Source organism: Hesperophylax consimilis, chromosome 3 (genome assembly GCF_061612785.1).
Source record: "Hesperophylax consimilis isolate HC1 chromosome 3, BYU_Hcon_1.0, whole genome shotgun sequence".
NCBI lineage: Eukaryota > Metazoa > Arthropoda > Insecta > Trichoptera > Limnephilidae > Hesperophylax > Hesperophylax consimilis.
In genome coordinates, this window is record NC_142838.1 from 26,480,907 (window position 1) to 26,495,725 (window position 14,819).

The 14,819-nt window shown below is 32.1% G+C and overlaps 1 protein-coding gene across 1 annotated transcript in view; it reads right to left on the reverse strand.

The window, feature by feature from the left end:
• LOC149425172 (uncharacterized) overlaps positions 1 to 14,819 on the reverse strand; it is a 238,260-nt gene that overhangs the window by 205,161 nt on the left and 18,280 nt on the right. Inside the window, exon 2 of the mRNA XM_089650999.1 lies at positions 2,348 to 2,448. Coding sequence (XP_089507125.1) covers positions 2,348 to 2,389 — 42 coding nt within the window. The 5' untranslated portion in view covers positions 2,390 to 2,448. The remainder of the gene's footprint in view (positions 1 to 2,347; positions 2,449 to 14,819) is intronic.

The following is a 14,819-nucleotide window of genomic DNA, read 5'->3' on the forward strand; positions in this document are numbered from 1 at the left end:
AAAATAATGAAGAATCAGCTATTCAAAGATATTGACTTCGATCAAACTATATGAAGCTTAGTGAATGCTTTACAGATTTAAAGGTTATAATGTTAAGACACCGCTAAAGCGTAAGGATTGGTATTATCTTACAGAAAACGTTAGAAAAAGAGCTTTAGGCAATTCCCATAAAATATTGTTTACAGCGCTCTGGTTGAAACAAACAAGAAATCACAGTATCGCAATAAAATGTAATACGTACAATGCACGTATCTCAAGCCTTAGATCTTAATTACTCGTAATGTTTTTGAAGTATGTACACATGGTTTTAAAAATAAATAAATTATTATTTATAAAGTATGCTCAAATGCCGAAGCTCTTTGATGTCTTTTAATTGTGATAAATAGTAATGGTGAAGGAAAAAAACGAGAGTAGGTGAGAGTTGTCGGCTTTATGATGCTTCAATAATAGCAATATTTCCCCAAACCGCATAAAGTAATATACAAACTGATCTATTCTCTTGGAATAAAAAGATCAAATCGATTTTTTCTCATCAGTCTGTCGTCGATGGCAGAGTCGTTGATGGCACATTGTGTGTAAAATAGAAGTATTAACACGTGGGTGTTATTGTTCTATTAGAAACAAAATAAATATGCAGATTAGCACACAAACAGTGGGTTTAATAAGTATCGTATTGTCTTAAATTTTAAAGGCACCATAACCAAAACCTATTCAGTTTCAATCAGAAAAATGTCATAAAAGAACGACAGATTTCACAACGTAATTTATCGCTCCTGCGATCCGATGTTTGGTACAGGTGCCTACTAAACATGTTGGTAATTGCATATACGGTGAAGAAGTATTTCTTGATCTCAATTTAAACATATTCATGTCTGATTACCTGATTAATATTCATTACTTTGATGGATGAATGCCGTCGCTGTAGGGAACCGCACAGTGGATACTTAATTGAAACAAAATGGACTAGTTACATTACCTTTTCTCGCCATTATAAATCTTTGCCAGGTTAGGTAATACTATCAGCTTCACCTATTACTGGTGAAATGTGGTGTATCTACTTATGCTGTCATCGTAAATTACCTAATTTAGCGAAATTTATTCTAGAACTTAACGTTTTTAACATAATGATTTACATATTTTGAAGTGATTATATAGTTGGATGTGCCGAGCTCTGAGCATGACAACATCTTGTTTGGACTACGATTGAAGTTAGCTTGTTTGCATGAATATTTTTAAAATACTTGAAAAAATACAACATACTTTAATAAATCAAGAGGTTTTAAAGATTTCATAAAAAAAAATCGATATCACAGACGAAAACACCATTTATTTCGGTTTTTTTTTTCATTCTTAAAGAATCACATATTACTTCAATGATATAATTTTAATCGATTTAGAATTTAATATCTAAGCAATAATCGGTCATTTCGCAATAAATTCCTCGAATATGCCCAACACAAATTTTAATACGGATAAAAAGGAAAACTTTTTACGGGTTGAACCTCTGACCCAAGATGTAAAATCAGAAGTAGCCAGAAAAGCAGACCCGCGATCTCTCTCGTTTCTCGCGTCGATCAACTGCTCGTAACTTCATAACGTCATAACGCTTCGAGTGTCTACCAAAAACACTACTTTGACAGACAGGGCGACAGGAGTCAGTGAGAGAAAATAAACTGATAGAGGAATGAGGGGTAACCGGAGGCAATTTTTACATTTGGATTTTTGTATTAATTTAAAAAAAAATGTTTATTAAGGTATCTCAAACAAGCACTAAACCTTAATAAGGTTCATTAGTCAAAATTTGCATTTAAAAGTTCACATTCATGTCGACTGGGAACCCTTATTTGGCCCATAGGCGGGGTAATCATACGCATACCGTCGTGTAAGTGTTCGCACTCTGCTTGACCTATCCGGATGCTTCCTTACTCGGAGAATATATGAAAAATAAATTGCACTTATAAAACAGATGAATGATTATCTATAAGAGAATAGCCTCTTTGTATCCATGAAACTTACACTTTGTTACTAAAAATTACCATGGACCACACCATTCTGACACAATTGGTTACGCAATAGCACTCATCGCTAGCAAAGGTAAAACAAATAAGAAAACCATGATAAAAGACTAATTTACTTGTCAATTTATTTACTTTTTGCGCAGGGCTCACCGTACACACAATCGGATTCAAGGTACAATCAATACAGAATTGAGGAATAAGCGCGGGGGGATCATGCACGAATTTGTCGCAAACATTTGCACAAATTCAGCATTCCCACCGCGTACAGTTACCCCACGTCACTCTACATATTATGTTTTTTCTAGTATATTAAAGTTTAATAAACTCACCGTGAACGCCACCTTACACTTATTCATCATTTTGAACGCCATTTCGCCTTAACTTTTTTCCTGGTTCAACTCGGCTTTCTTATTCACCAGTGCGCGAAGATCTGCAAAGAAAGGAAACGGTTATAAAAACAAATTGCACTTGTAAAAAATGATGATTGCTCATCGTCTGTATCGAATATGGTGCATTTCATGAATCTGGTTCGGTTGCGAAGTATTTAACCGTGACTGCAAACTCAATCGACATTTTAAATCGCAACGGAGACGCCAATCACTCATGCCCAATGGATAATTTGATGTCTAACTTATTGTAAACACGGATGGCTTCGCTTAATTGTCTAAAGTCAACATAACAATACATCTTCGATAGATTGAGTCAATAAATACTTCACATAAGTTTAAAGCCGTGGCTTAAAGTGGACAATACAAAAAGCAGACAGTGTAAACAACATTTTGAAATCATTGTTCTCTTCCGGATATATTTATATGAGATTTCCACGGTCAACAGTCTGATATTGGTTTTCTTTTGGGATTTTTATTCATGCTATGCTTCCTCCTCTTTCTTAACCCTTTCAGACCGTGTGTATATTTGAAAAGCAAAGCTAGTAAAAAATGGCGGTTTTCTTTTTCCAAACTGCTAGTATATAAAAATTATAAAGTATTGAAAAAAATACATTAAAAATTAAAAAAACTCTACAAATTTTTATCCAACATCAAATGTATTCTACAATTTATAAATAGATATTTTAGTATGGGATAAAATCTGTTGTTGACTGATGATCTCTACGAACTGGATCAAAAATTATTATTTCGAATGATGCACATGATGAATGATGGTGTTGGACAGTAAGTAATATATAGACTGGGGTGGGGTAGTTTGGCCTAAAGTTCTAAGCGTTAGTTCTAAGCGACATAATTCTTGTATTTTATTGAAAAAATCTAATCGGATACCAATACGACTTCTACATGTTTTGCTCCAAACAAGTTTAGGAATCGCTGGTTAAAGTCTGTCAGGTTCGTCCTGTCACACCTTGTATATTAATTTGCCAGCCAATTATTGTGTAAAAATACCAGTTTCACGTCCTAATTACTGTACGCGTCAAACTGAACAAATCAATTAGGCACATAAATAACTTAATTATCTTAAACTTGTTATTTACAGAAATATCCTTAACAAGATTGTAGCCCCACTTGCCCACGTATCATTATGACTCCAAAACAAATAAAAATGCTTACAAGTTTGTTATAATTTAGAGCAGATTAGCAGGCAAAGTGACGTGCCACCATGTTTAGTAGATTTATAACGAAAAAATGCTTTCACTTTTTAGCAATGCCAATTGCCCGATTTGTTAATTGTGTAATAATTGAATTTGAATTTTATTGCAAATCTCACAACGTGGACTGAAATAACGACGCAATTCATTTGCATATTGGAATTCGAAAAATATCTCAATTAAGTACACATTTATTTTTTGTTTTATTTAGATAAGTCCTTTGAAATTAAGCATTAAATGAGACTGAATATGTTTTTGCATAATATTTTAATATGCAGGTTCAGATCCATAAAGTTTAGTAATATTCATACCGCTGAATTATTTTCAATACTTTATTTAAATTCAAGCATTATTTGGACCTTAACGGGCTGACATTTTTTAAATTGAAAAAAAAAATTAATACTTTCCAAAATTTTTCAGAGTGCATAAATGGAATCTGTTTTATTTAATTTTTCCACATGCAGATAAATATATTTATAACGGGTTGCGCATTGTAAGGTCACGCCATGATGGAAAAAATGTGTTTTTTTAAACAAAGGTTCTTTGAATGTTAACTCTGTCTCAATCACTTTCTGGTCTTACATATTATTAAATAAAAATAATACACTTTGTTTAAAAACCACGAATTATTGTAATTTTTACTAAGTCCGACCGGTTTCGCTTGGCAGAAGCATCTTCTGGGTTCAAAATTTAACTGAAATTTTCAGATTTAACCATCAAGATGCTTCAACCAAGTGAAACCGATGCATTAAATTTATTTTTATTCTGAAAAAGCACGATGATCTAATGAAAGGTAACGGTACGCCACTGGTACATGCGAACATTAAAGAAACCAGCGATTTTTGTGTAATTAATTATCAAAATTATACGATAATTATAGGGATTAGGAGCAAGGTTATGCTATCAAAAAAGGGTGTACTCTAGATAAGAGATATAACTTTTATACCAATGCAGGCTTTACTCAAGAACGTGTTATAAAGCAGCTAGAATAAAATCCCGAAGGCGTATGTGCCGTAAAAAAACATGTATTGCCGAATTACTAATTAAGATAAGCCATTAGTATTATTTTAGCTTTAAGAATACTAGTCTGATATAAATTATTGTGTTAATTACTATAATATATTTCCTTTGGAGATGGTTAATGCACGAAGAATCTCTTCACTGAAGATAACTGGTCATTGTGTTAAAAGAACTATAATTTAAACGTACTTAAGATTATGAAATGGACAGTTATATAACGTATCAGATAGAAATAGCTGTGAATGAAAAAAGTATCAGAATTATATATGACGTTAAAATGGTTTAAATAAGCCAGATCGTCCGAGAAAGATACGCAGCACATACTTGAGTCGGGTCAGTTCAAAAGTTTGAATGGCAGAACATTGTGAATAAGTTGATGAGTGTGGGCGAGTACCTTGTTATGTTAGGTTAGGTTACATCCTCTCAGGAAATGGCGTTACTAGTTAGTATAAAATAATATTATTAAAAAAAAACACGACGACGATGATGCATTATCTACATTTGGAACATAGTTTCCGAATATTAGCAAAGGATTATGTAATCCAAAAGACAATAAGAACTGAAAACTTTCTACGCCAAAACATTAGTAAAAAGTGTTTTAGTGGCCATTACTAAAACCTCACATTTGTAATACAAAAGATTATGCAAATTCCAATTCAATGCGCTCTGAACAGACAATGACTGTCTTTGTCCCGTCCATGGCAGCCGAACTACAGAACTTAACATATTTATTTATCGTATCTTGTAATTTTAACTGTTTATCATCTGATTCAAGTGATCTAACTTTTTAATGTAATTTAAAACCCAAATAAAAGCTTTTTAAATTATTGTTGTCTGGAATAGATACAAGCATAATACAATGTGCCCGTCCCTAATGTTACAAAACGATTACCAATTGTTTATCGATTCGATAGAAATTTAATGAATAACTTGAAAAATATTCATTCAATTCTGGCATTCGTGTAAATGCATGATTTGTTAAGGAGTTTTCTGGTTCGATCTCGTCGAAATTGAAAAAAAAATTGCATTGGACTATCTGTAATCACATATTTATTTTGAAAAGAAAGACTTACGAATAACTTGACAATAATTATTTTTATAAGCAATAATTGTTCGCCTGAAACACTCATCCACATTGAAAAAATCTCCTGATAAAAAATACATGACGCCAACGGGACTCGAACCCGTGTCCATTCCAAAAAAAAAAAAAAAATAATAATGAACTTGACAATAATTTTAAATCTCCTACTACCACCACATTAAACGAAAATGTTGTTTGTGTCGTGATGGAGGACTTAGCCAGGTGAGGAATTGAACTCACGACGCCTGGTTGGGACCTAGACGCGATGCCAATTCAGCAACTGACCTGTCAAATATCAAAATATGTAATTAATCGTATTTATTTGTAAATTATTTTGAATTGAAATCAAAATTATTTTTTGTTCGTGATGTATTAAAAAATATAGCTCTTGGTATCGATTCTCCAATCCTAGCCGGTCGCAATCGCCGTCGAAAGTACATACATTGCTCGACATTCTTATTCTTGAGTCTCGTCGAAGGTACATACTTACATACACCAAACGTCAAAAGTCGTTCCACTCGAACAACGAGTGGGTCGAACCACTCGTTGTTCGAGTGGAATGACTTCGTCGAAAATCGAGACCCTGGTACGTGAATATAAAATAATCTACATCCCGCATGAAAAATTTAAAGACTAAACTATGAAAAAAGTCTTCGTAGAGTGTTTTTTTTAAATTTCATATCTCTTAAAAATTGATAAATTAGTACGAGATGTGATAAATGTGTAAAATTGTGTTTGATTAAGAACATACTGTTCAATTTTGGTTGTAAGTACTAGAGAAAAATTAGAATTGCTAATTTATTAAGAATGTCTTGAATTATTGGTAATCCAGTTAAAAACAGGATTGCATGCCCTTAACGAATGAATTAATAGGAAACCTGATAAACTTTTAGTAAAACGCGAATATATTATCACGACGAAGGAATACTTGTTCATAAAATTTCATATATTTTCGCTTTTCGTCAGTACATATTATGAACATGTGTTCCGACATATTACGAATTTATTAAAAGTTTATTAGGATACGGCCTGCAATCCCGTTTTTAACCGGATTACGAATAATTTTAAGAGATTCTTAATAAAATAACCAATACTCATTTTTTTCAGTGTAATTGTAAGTAATCAATTGATCCATCATCCATCTCTCAAAGGTTACGAAGATTTCAAAAAAAGATGCGTGGGTACTTAACTCACGACCTCAAACTCAAACCAATAACTAATAAAATCTGTTGTTTTTACAGCTTGTATTGTACTGCAATGTGGTATATAATAAACCCATTAATTATTTCATCACAACCTCGGCCGCGTAATAGAATCTGTTATATTTTAATTGAATGTTGAATGGGAGTTAGCGCCGTGATCTACTCTGATCTATTCCATCTGATAGCTCACCTGACCCTCGACATATTGTTCTACATTAAAGCAATCACCCACTCGTAATATATTTTGACAGTTACTGAGATGTCTATATTTTACCCCGAAGGTTGCAACCATCACGAGCGTGTTACACTACAAAGAACAATGTGGACTGTGGAGTATATAAATATATTATTAAATTATTAATCTGATCACCGTTGATTACTCCTACGAATATTTTAAACTTTAATCATGTTTTTTTGTTCCTTGTCAAAACATAACAGAACGTTGAAATAAAGTTGAGAAAGTATAGAAAAAAACCACACCTAACCTAACCTGTTATGTTTTCTCAGTGTTTTATCGTATACACGAGTGCACTATTTCAGAGCACTTCTCCGCCACCACATGGGAAGCTTATGGCGCAGACTACGCCAATCAAATAATACAATCATCACCGCCATGGTTGTCTGGATGGAGTCCCCCCTGATGGCCCTCTGGAGACGGAAGACGGTCAAATATCCTCCACAAACAATCTTTTAACATTTTTCACTCGCATTGCGCAAACGCTAATGCGAATGGTAGCAGAAGTCGGGGACGTCCGAGGAAGACATGGCACGATCAAGTGATTTAGATACTTTAATCGGGCCATAACGAGAGTTAGAATAATAGAGGAGTTTGGATGTATGAATGTGAATGAGTCTATTAATGTTTGCCAAGACCGAGTTGTTTGGCGGTCCGTCTTATCTTTCTACCCCTGCAGGGAAACGGCGTGATGGTTAGTTAGTTAGTTAACATTTTTCACTTCTTTGCGCATTTTTTTATTCTTTGGTTTCCTGTTCTTATTGTCTAATTTATTTTTATTATAATATATCTTATTTATTTATATTATTTCTAAATTTTAAATGTATTGTATTGCACCACCCCTGCATACATTCTGGAATATTAATATTATTATCCGATTACCGTTTTTTTACTGATACCTGATTAAGATCATCTGAAACATATGATCTCTTAATTAACTTATTGTTTTTTTGTTATTTGTTTTTGGGGTATTATTGTTGTTCTTATTGTTGTTCATTTTTCATCAACTTATTGTTGTTCATTTTTAATTTGATTAGTTGCATCAAGATGTTCTAAAAACATAATTTCTTTCATGATGCAGTTGTCGAAAGATTTCAAAACTGCAATATCATTCAACTTACGTAAGTTGTTTATGAATTCAATTTATATTATGATCAACATGCAATTTATTATGTTGTTCATATAATTAAACGCTCGTGTTCTATCTTACTCTTTGATTGTTATTCATTACGGGTTTAATTTTTTTTTCTTAAATGAAAAAGAATAACTATTTTTAAATTTATTTTGGGACCCATCATACAGGGTGTAACAGGATGTACCCGACGGAATTTGACCAGCGAGTTCTTCTGTACTTGAGGCAAGCCCATTTGAACCACGTACACAGCCCTTAACCCTTTCACACCCGCATTATTGTTTCCACGTATATAAAATATGTAATGCTTGATAATACCTCAGAAAATTTTTGGTATTTATTTAGAAATTATTCTATGTTAATTTAGATTACATTTATTTATTTATTTTATTGATACATGATTTAAAGAGTACATGTTATTTTTTGTGATATTTCACCCTCCATGCTAGGGATGAACCTGTGTTATGGCGGGTGAATTTTACAGTTTGCGAACATAGAATCTATACAATATTATAATATAAAAAATTAAAATAATGTATAGCTAGTTTGGGTTGCAAGAAGAGGATGGAGAAGTAAGAAGATGAAAAATTTGAGAAACATTAAAAGATTACAAGCTATACGAAAACAAAAACATGGCTCTTCTAAATCGCTACCGTTACAGAAAAAAAATCACAAAGTGCCCGTTAATTTGAATTAACACTGGGGTTGAAAGGGTTAACTTGGGTTTAGAGAATAAAATAATTTCAGAATATCAAGAAGAGTAATTATATTTGTATATACATTTCATAAATTTTACGGATTTCCCTCATTTTTTATTTCAATCCCCTTTTTACGCCAACTAACATTATTTTTTTTATGTAAACAACACTGTATTTCGCCATTATAAAATAATAGGTATAACTAAAAAGAATAACTGCGTCTATATCATTAAATACATTTGCTTTATTGTCGAAAGCCGAAACCAAACTCGAGAAAGCGCAACACATTATTGCATTTCTAGCGACTAAGATAATTAAAATAAAATCTGTTTTACTAGTAGATTTACAAATGCCTTTAAAAGCAAACGGTTGGAGAAATACAAGAACAAGAAAATAAAGATGTACAATAATTAACTACTTAAGAAAAATTACATTTATGTAGTGCAAAGTTCAGCTGCCGGTGCGTGGCATTAAACATTGTTTATCGCGGCGCACAAAGATCGTCTTGTTTTGGCTTAGGTTATGAAATTTCACCGTCAGGGGGATTGTTTTTTTTTTGTATGAAGTATTTTGTATTGATTCTATATCGTTAGCAGTTATTTCGTCCTGTATTATTTTTAGGCTTATTTTATTTTACTGTACATATTTTAATATTGTTATTTGTGTTTTTGTGCATATTGTAGGCATCCTGCAGCCTAATCACTGTGCAGGGACATTGGAGGTCTAGATTCATTTTATAATAAATATAGAGTCGTGTAACCAAAAAAAATTAGAGTGCTTGTGAGAGCCCTGAAGGAGTAACCATCTGTTACTTATACCAGGGCGGGTAAGCGGTGGATAACCTCCAGTGATTCTATATCGCACTGCATGGGAATATCGGATTACTATTTGACCATATTTTTTAGTCGGGTCGATTTTAGAGGCAGAATGGCGTGCTGTTTATAATGTGCTAATATTATAACAATGCAAGAGTGTGTCATAATCTAATATTTTTATGGGGGTTCATTGCACAAACGCACTTTAGAGAAAAGTATCGGGTACGTCCTGTTACACCTTGTATAGTTTTATTTATTCACAAGTACTTGGATCTGTGTCTTAGATATTTAGATAAAATATCTTCCACGAGGCTTCAATGGATGTGAAAACTATCCGAAAGATGCCTTTCGCGGGAACCATTGAAAACAAAATTAAGTGATGTCTTTTAAAAATATAAATCTAGGAATGGTTGCGAAATGTGAAAGGAATGTGGTGAAACCGAACAGTATCGTGTGTGTATTTAATGATAGCGAAACCGGCAGGCAACAAATATGTGAATATATTATTTCAGAAAGAGTGTGAAATGATGATTGTGAAATGATCTATTTTAAGCATGCTATCTAATTGTGTTGGCTGTTGTGGATAACAATATAAGCCAAATATTTAACGTTTACCAAATTCATCAATAATTTGTCAACAGTTCGATTTAGGACATAAACCGAAATAAAACTAAATATTGGAGATTTCACACGCAATCGTTTATTTTAATACCGTGTATTTTATTGGCAATATCGAATGATTGCTTGATTAAGCGTAGAGACGCAACTTTACTGTATTTGAAAATAATAAAGTTTGGATTCAAGTTCATATCGATAGTAATATGAGACCTGAAAACCTTGACAAAACTACGATATTTCTTCACGTTTGACACATATTGGTTCGTTGAAATCTCTGTTATTTGTATATAAACATAATAATTGTGCAAGATAAAATTTTATTTTTGGAAACGGTGTAACTTTGTGTGCTTATATTATTTTTTTAAAAGAACACGTCGACCGGTTTTATTCTCGTTTACACAAATATTTATTGTCTTTAGTTAGATATACTACTATGCCTAAAATAATTGCCAGAGGTATACAATAATCTATATGTTCGGGGGTATCTCTACCACAGAATTTTGGGCTTCCAATTCACTACTTGCTTATCTTATTGCTAAAAATTATCATCAAGACATAATAACTGCTTAAACATAGAATAAACCAAATGAATATGTGTGTACTGATGTAATATCAATCAGCTGTTGATTTACCAAAACAAATAAACAAAGGTTCAAAATCTAGAGAGTTCGCGACAAAACTACGAGACTGCTGATGCTGGGAGCAATAGATCCAAATTCATTTAAATTTATAATAGACGTTTACAATGCAGAACCCTTGGGCATGGGCACCTAATAAAAACTCAACCGGATCAGCTAACAATCAATATGATCATTGTGGAATGTCTAGGTGTTCCCCACACAATGTAATATGTTATAATTTGACATTTAAGTCGTGTGACGACAACACAAAGGTATGAAGACTTGTCGAAGATCGTGATTTATTAGCACGTACCATGGAGCCTATAAGAATAATTGTTATTATCCATTTGCAATAACATAACAGACCATTAAACGTATTACCTTTAAACATTGACATTAAATTGAATATTATTATCGATAACTTTTAATGTACTACAAGATAAACAGTCGGTTTTAAAACTAACAGAACGCCAACGTAAAATAAAAATAAACGATAAGAAAAAATTGGGATAGATATTTCGAAAAAATATTTTTAAGAAATGTTATGTGTTCTATTTTAAATAATAAGAAAAACAGTTATAAGGTTAGCAGTTTCAAACGAACAAAGATGTATGTATATTTATTTTTTCACTAATTTTACTAATGTGATTTTGGTTTCATTTCATTGCAGGCAACCCACGCGTTTATTGTCAATAATTAATATAGGTACGGCAGTAATTAATATATATGCAAGTACGTTACCCGCCTTACGATGTCTGATCTGAGATGTGAAAAGAAGTTGTTCGTTTTGTCCTCTTTTGTCGTGTTCTCTTTAGGTTTACGTTGACTGTAAAATTTACCTCAATATTCACTTAATTAAATAACATTGTTTGACATTGATTTATGTTGTCTTCTGTGCTTCCTGTATAATGTTATACCTACTGGGAAGACCCAATCCCGCGGACATCCTGTTGAAAAGTAATTGTTAAAAAGTCGACTGAAAAAATAACACTTTGTTGTATCCCACCGTTTCAAAAACAAGAACTTTGAGCATTCGCGAAAAAATCCCCGACAAGATTCAATTGTGATAATGTCAATGTTTGAAGTAAATGATGATAATTAGCAAAATAGTTGAGAGATTTAAGCAGACAAGGAATTTGAATACAATCAAGTTTTATTTTAATTTTATAAGATTATCGAGTGGAAATACAAACTACTTTTTTTCCTTTGGAATGGATCAATGTTGTTTTGAGTTGTTGTTTTTTTTGTTTTTTTTTTATTATTTTAACACGAGACAACAATAGCATAATGTTTTTAAAAGGAAGATACAAGATAGGTACCTAATCTTCGCTTTTTATAAAAAAGTATATAACAATTTTAAATATATTTTTTGACACACAAATTTCACCAAAAAAAAACTATTTACAAAATTAAAATAAAAGAGAAACTTTAATTATAATCTAGCTAGTTATACGTAGTTTTTCTTGTTTTTCTGACAACAGAAAATAATTCACAATTATTATAAATAGAAAATTCAACGAATCGAAAACATATTGTAGTGGAAATCCATGCGAATTCCATACCTTCATGTTGATATGGAAATTAAAAGCAAAACGTTCCAATAAAATTATTTCGTCAAAACGTTCCTTTGGCCAGTTTTTAATATTAAAATAAAAACGAGAAAAATATTTTTTTACTCTGGGATGCAACAAATAATAATAATAATCTTCTACCAGGTTCTTCAAAAAAAAATCTATTTTCAGTTTAAAAAAGTCGTTATATTTGACGATATTACAGAATCACACAGAATTGTCGAAAATCGCCAAGGCAGTATTACAAGATCGAGTAAGGGGCGTCTATTTGGCATATTTAATCCACTGTCAAGCATTGGCTCACTATCAAAAATACATTTCGATCGCCATATCCTATTAAATTAATATCACTGAATTTTACGAAACCGGCGTCGTTTCCACAAATTAATTGGCGATATAATACAATTTTGACGGCGTATATAAATTATTTTTTAATCGAAAGGAAATAACGAAGACGTTCCCAACAGCAATCAAGGTCAGTACTGGAATAGGTATATTTTTTGTTTCATAATTTTTTTATACTCTCGCCTTTAATACCGGTTACAGGCGGCCTGATATTCTACTGCAATATTGGTTTATCATCTCCCTTTTACCGCATTTACTTTCGGTTTTACTTGTTTCACGAGGTAAAAAATAACGCTTAGACTTGAACAGGTTTATTTATTTATTTAACGTCCAGAAGGCTTTTACATGTAGTTGGTACAATTTTGATGACAGACAATTTCGAAACATGAGAAAGAAATAATAAAAATAAAATTACATTAAAAATATGCAAGAAACAAAATTCAAAAGAACAAAAACATCAATTAAAAAATACAGCGATAAGTGTTGAAATAAGTCTTTTACGTGATCGACAAAATTCGCAAAGTTAATATTAAATATAACTACATCACCTAAGTATTGGTTTCCCATAGTGTGAAACCGTTGTATTGGGGAGTTCGCAATGTAATTGCGCTTATGTGTGTTGCAGTGGAACAGTGTATTTTGTCGTGTTGTTATTGTAGGTATTCGTAAGTTTATGAGTTGCAGAAGTTCGCAACAGCCGAATTTAGAGTTTAGAATTTTGAATAAAAAAGTTAAGTCGTTTATTTTACGTCTGTCTTCCAATGTCTGTATTTTAGAGTATTTAATATGAAATGATATTGTAAGTCTTCTAATGGGATATTTAATTTTAAATTTATAAAACGTAAATTTTTTTTTGTATTCGCTCAATGTTATTAATGTGATTTTTTTAAGAGGAAGATGAATGATTGAAACTGTTCGCCTTAAGTTTTGTGATAAGCAAGTTTCATTGGTTGTGTTATGATGCCACTATTGTCACATGTTTTTATAATTTAAAAACTACACTGCAAAGCAGAAAATTTATGAGTTGTAACAGTAAAAATAATTGAACTGCTAATGAAAGAAGGATTCAATGTTTTGAATGAGGTATGGCTGGGAAATATTCAATCGTCGAAGATAATTTTAACAACTCTCAAACGAAAAATGTGAAAAAGATAAAGATTTGGTCTAGGAATTGAACCCAATACCTTAGCCTTGCTGGAGCTTAGCTCTACCGCTGGGCTATTACAACCCGATCTCCTTCGGTCGTGTTGAACTGTATCATATTTCGACAAAGAACTATTAACATTATATTCATTTTCTCAACGCATGTTTTTGGCGCTATCTCTTTATTCGTGATTCGAACATTATACCCGATTTAATTTTAATGGATTTTATCCAAGACACTATCCGGATTGCAAACTAGAATTAAATATGACCGAGAGAATAGGGTCGGATTGGCTTAATAGTAGAACAAAGCCCTAGCAAGGTGAGGTCCTTTTCTGATTTTTACTATTTCACATTTTTCATTAGAGATTTTTTGTTATACTATATTCAGTGAATAAATATTGCATTTTTAGGTTTTGCTCAAAAGTTATTCCACAATAAAAATATTGAATATGAAATATTCATAAAAGTATTACAGGTATGTTACCCTAATAAAAAGTATCAATTCGCACGAGTTGTACCGTTGTACAATTTTTTTATAGTGTTAAAATATTAAATAATCGCAATAATTTTGAAAGTTGTCTGGAACTGTCACCGCAATTCCGTATTTGAAAATTGTCTGAAACGATAAAATGACTGACGGATTGACGGTTTGGCAACGGTCAACAACTACTGTCAATTTCACGTTTCTTTTTAAGCTCCATAGGTCCCACTCAATATC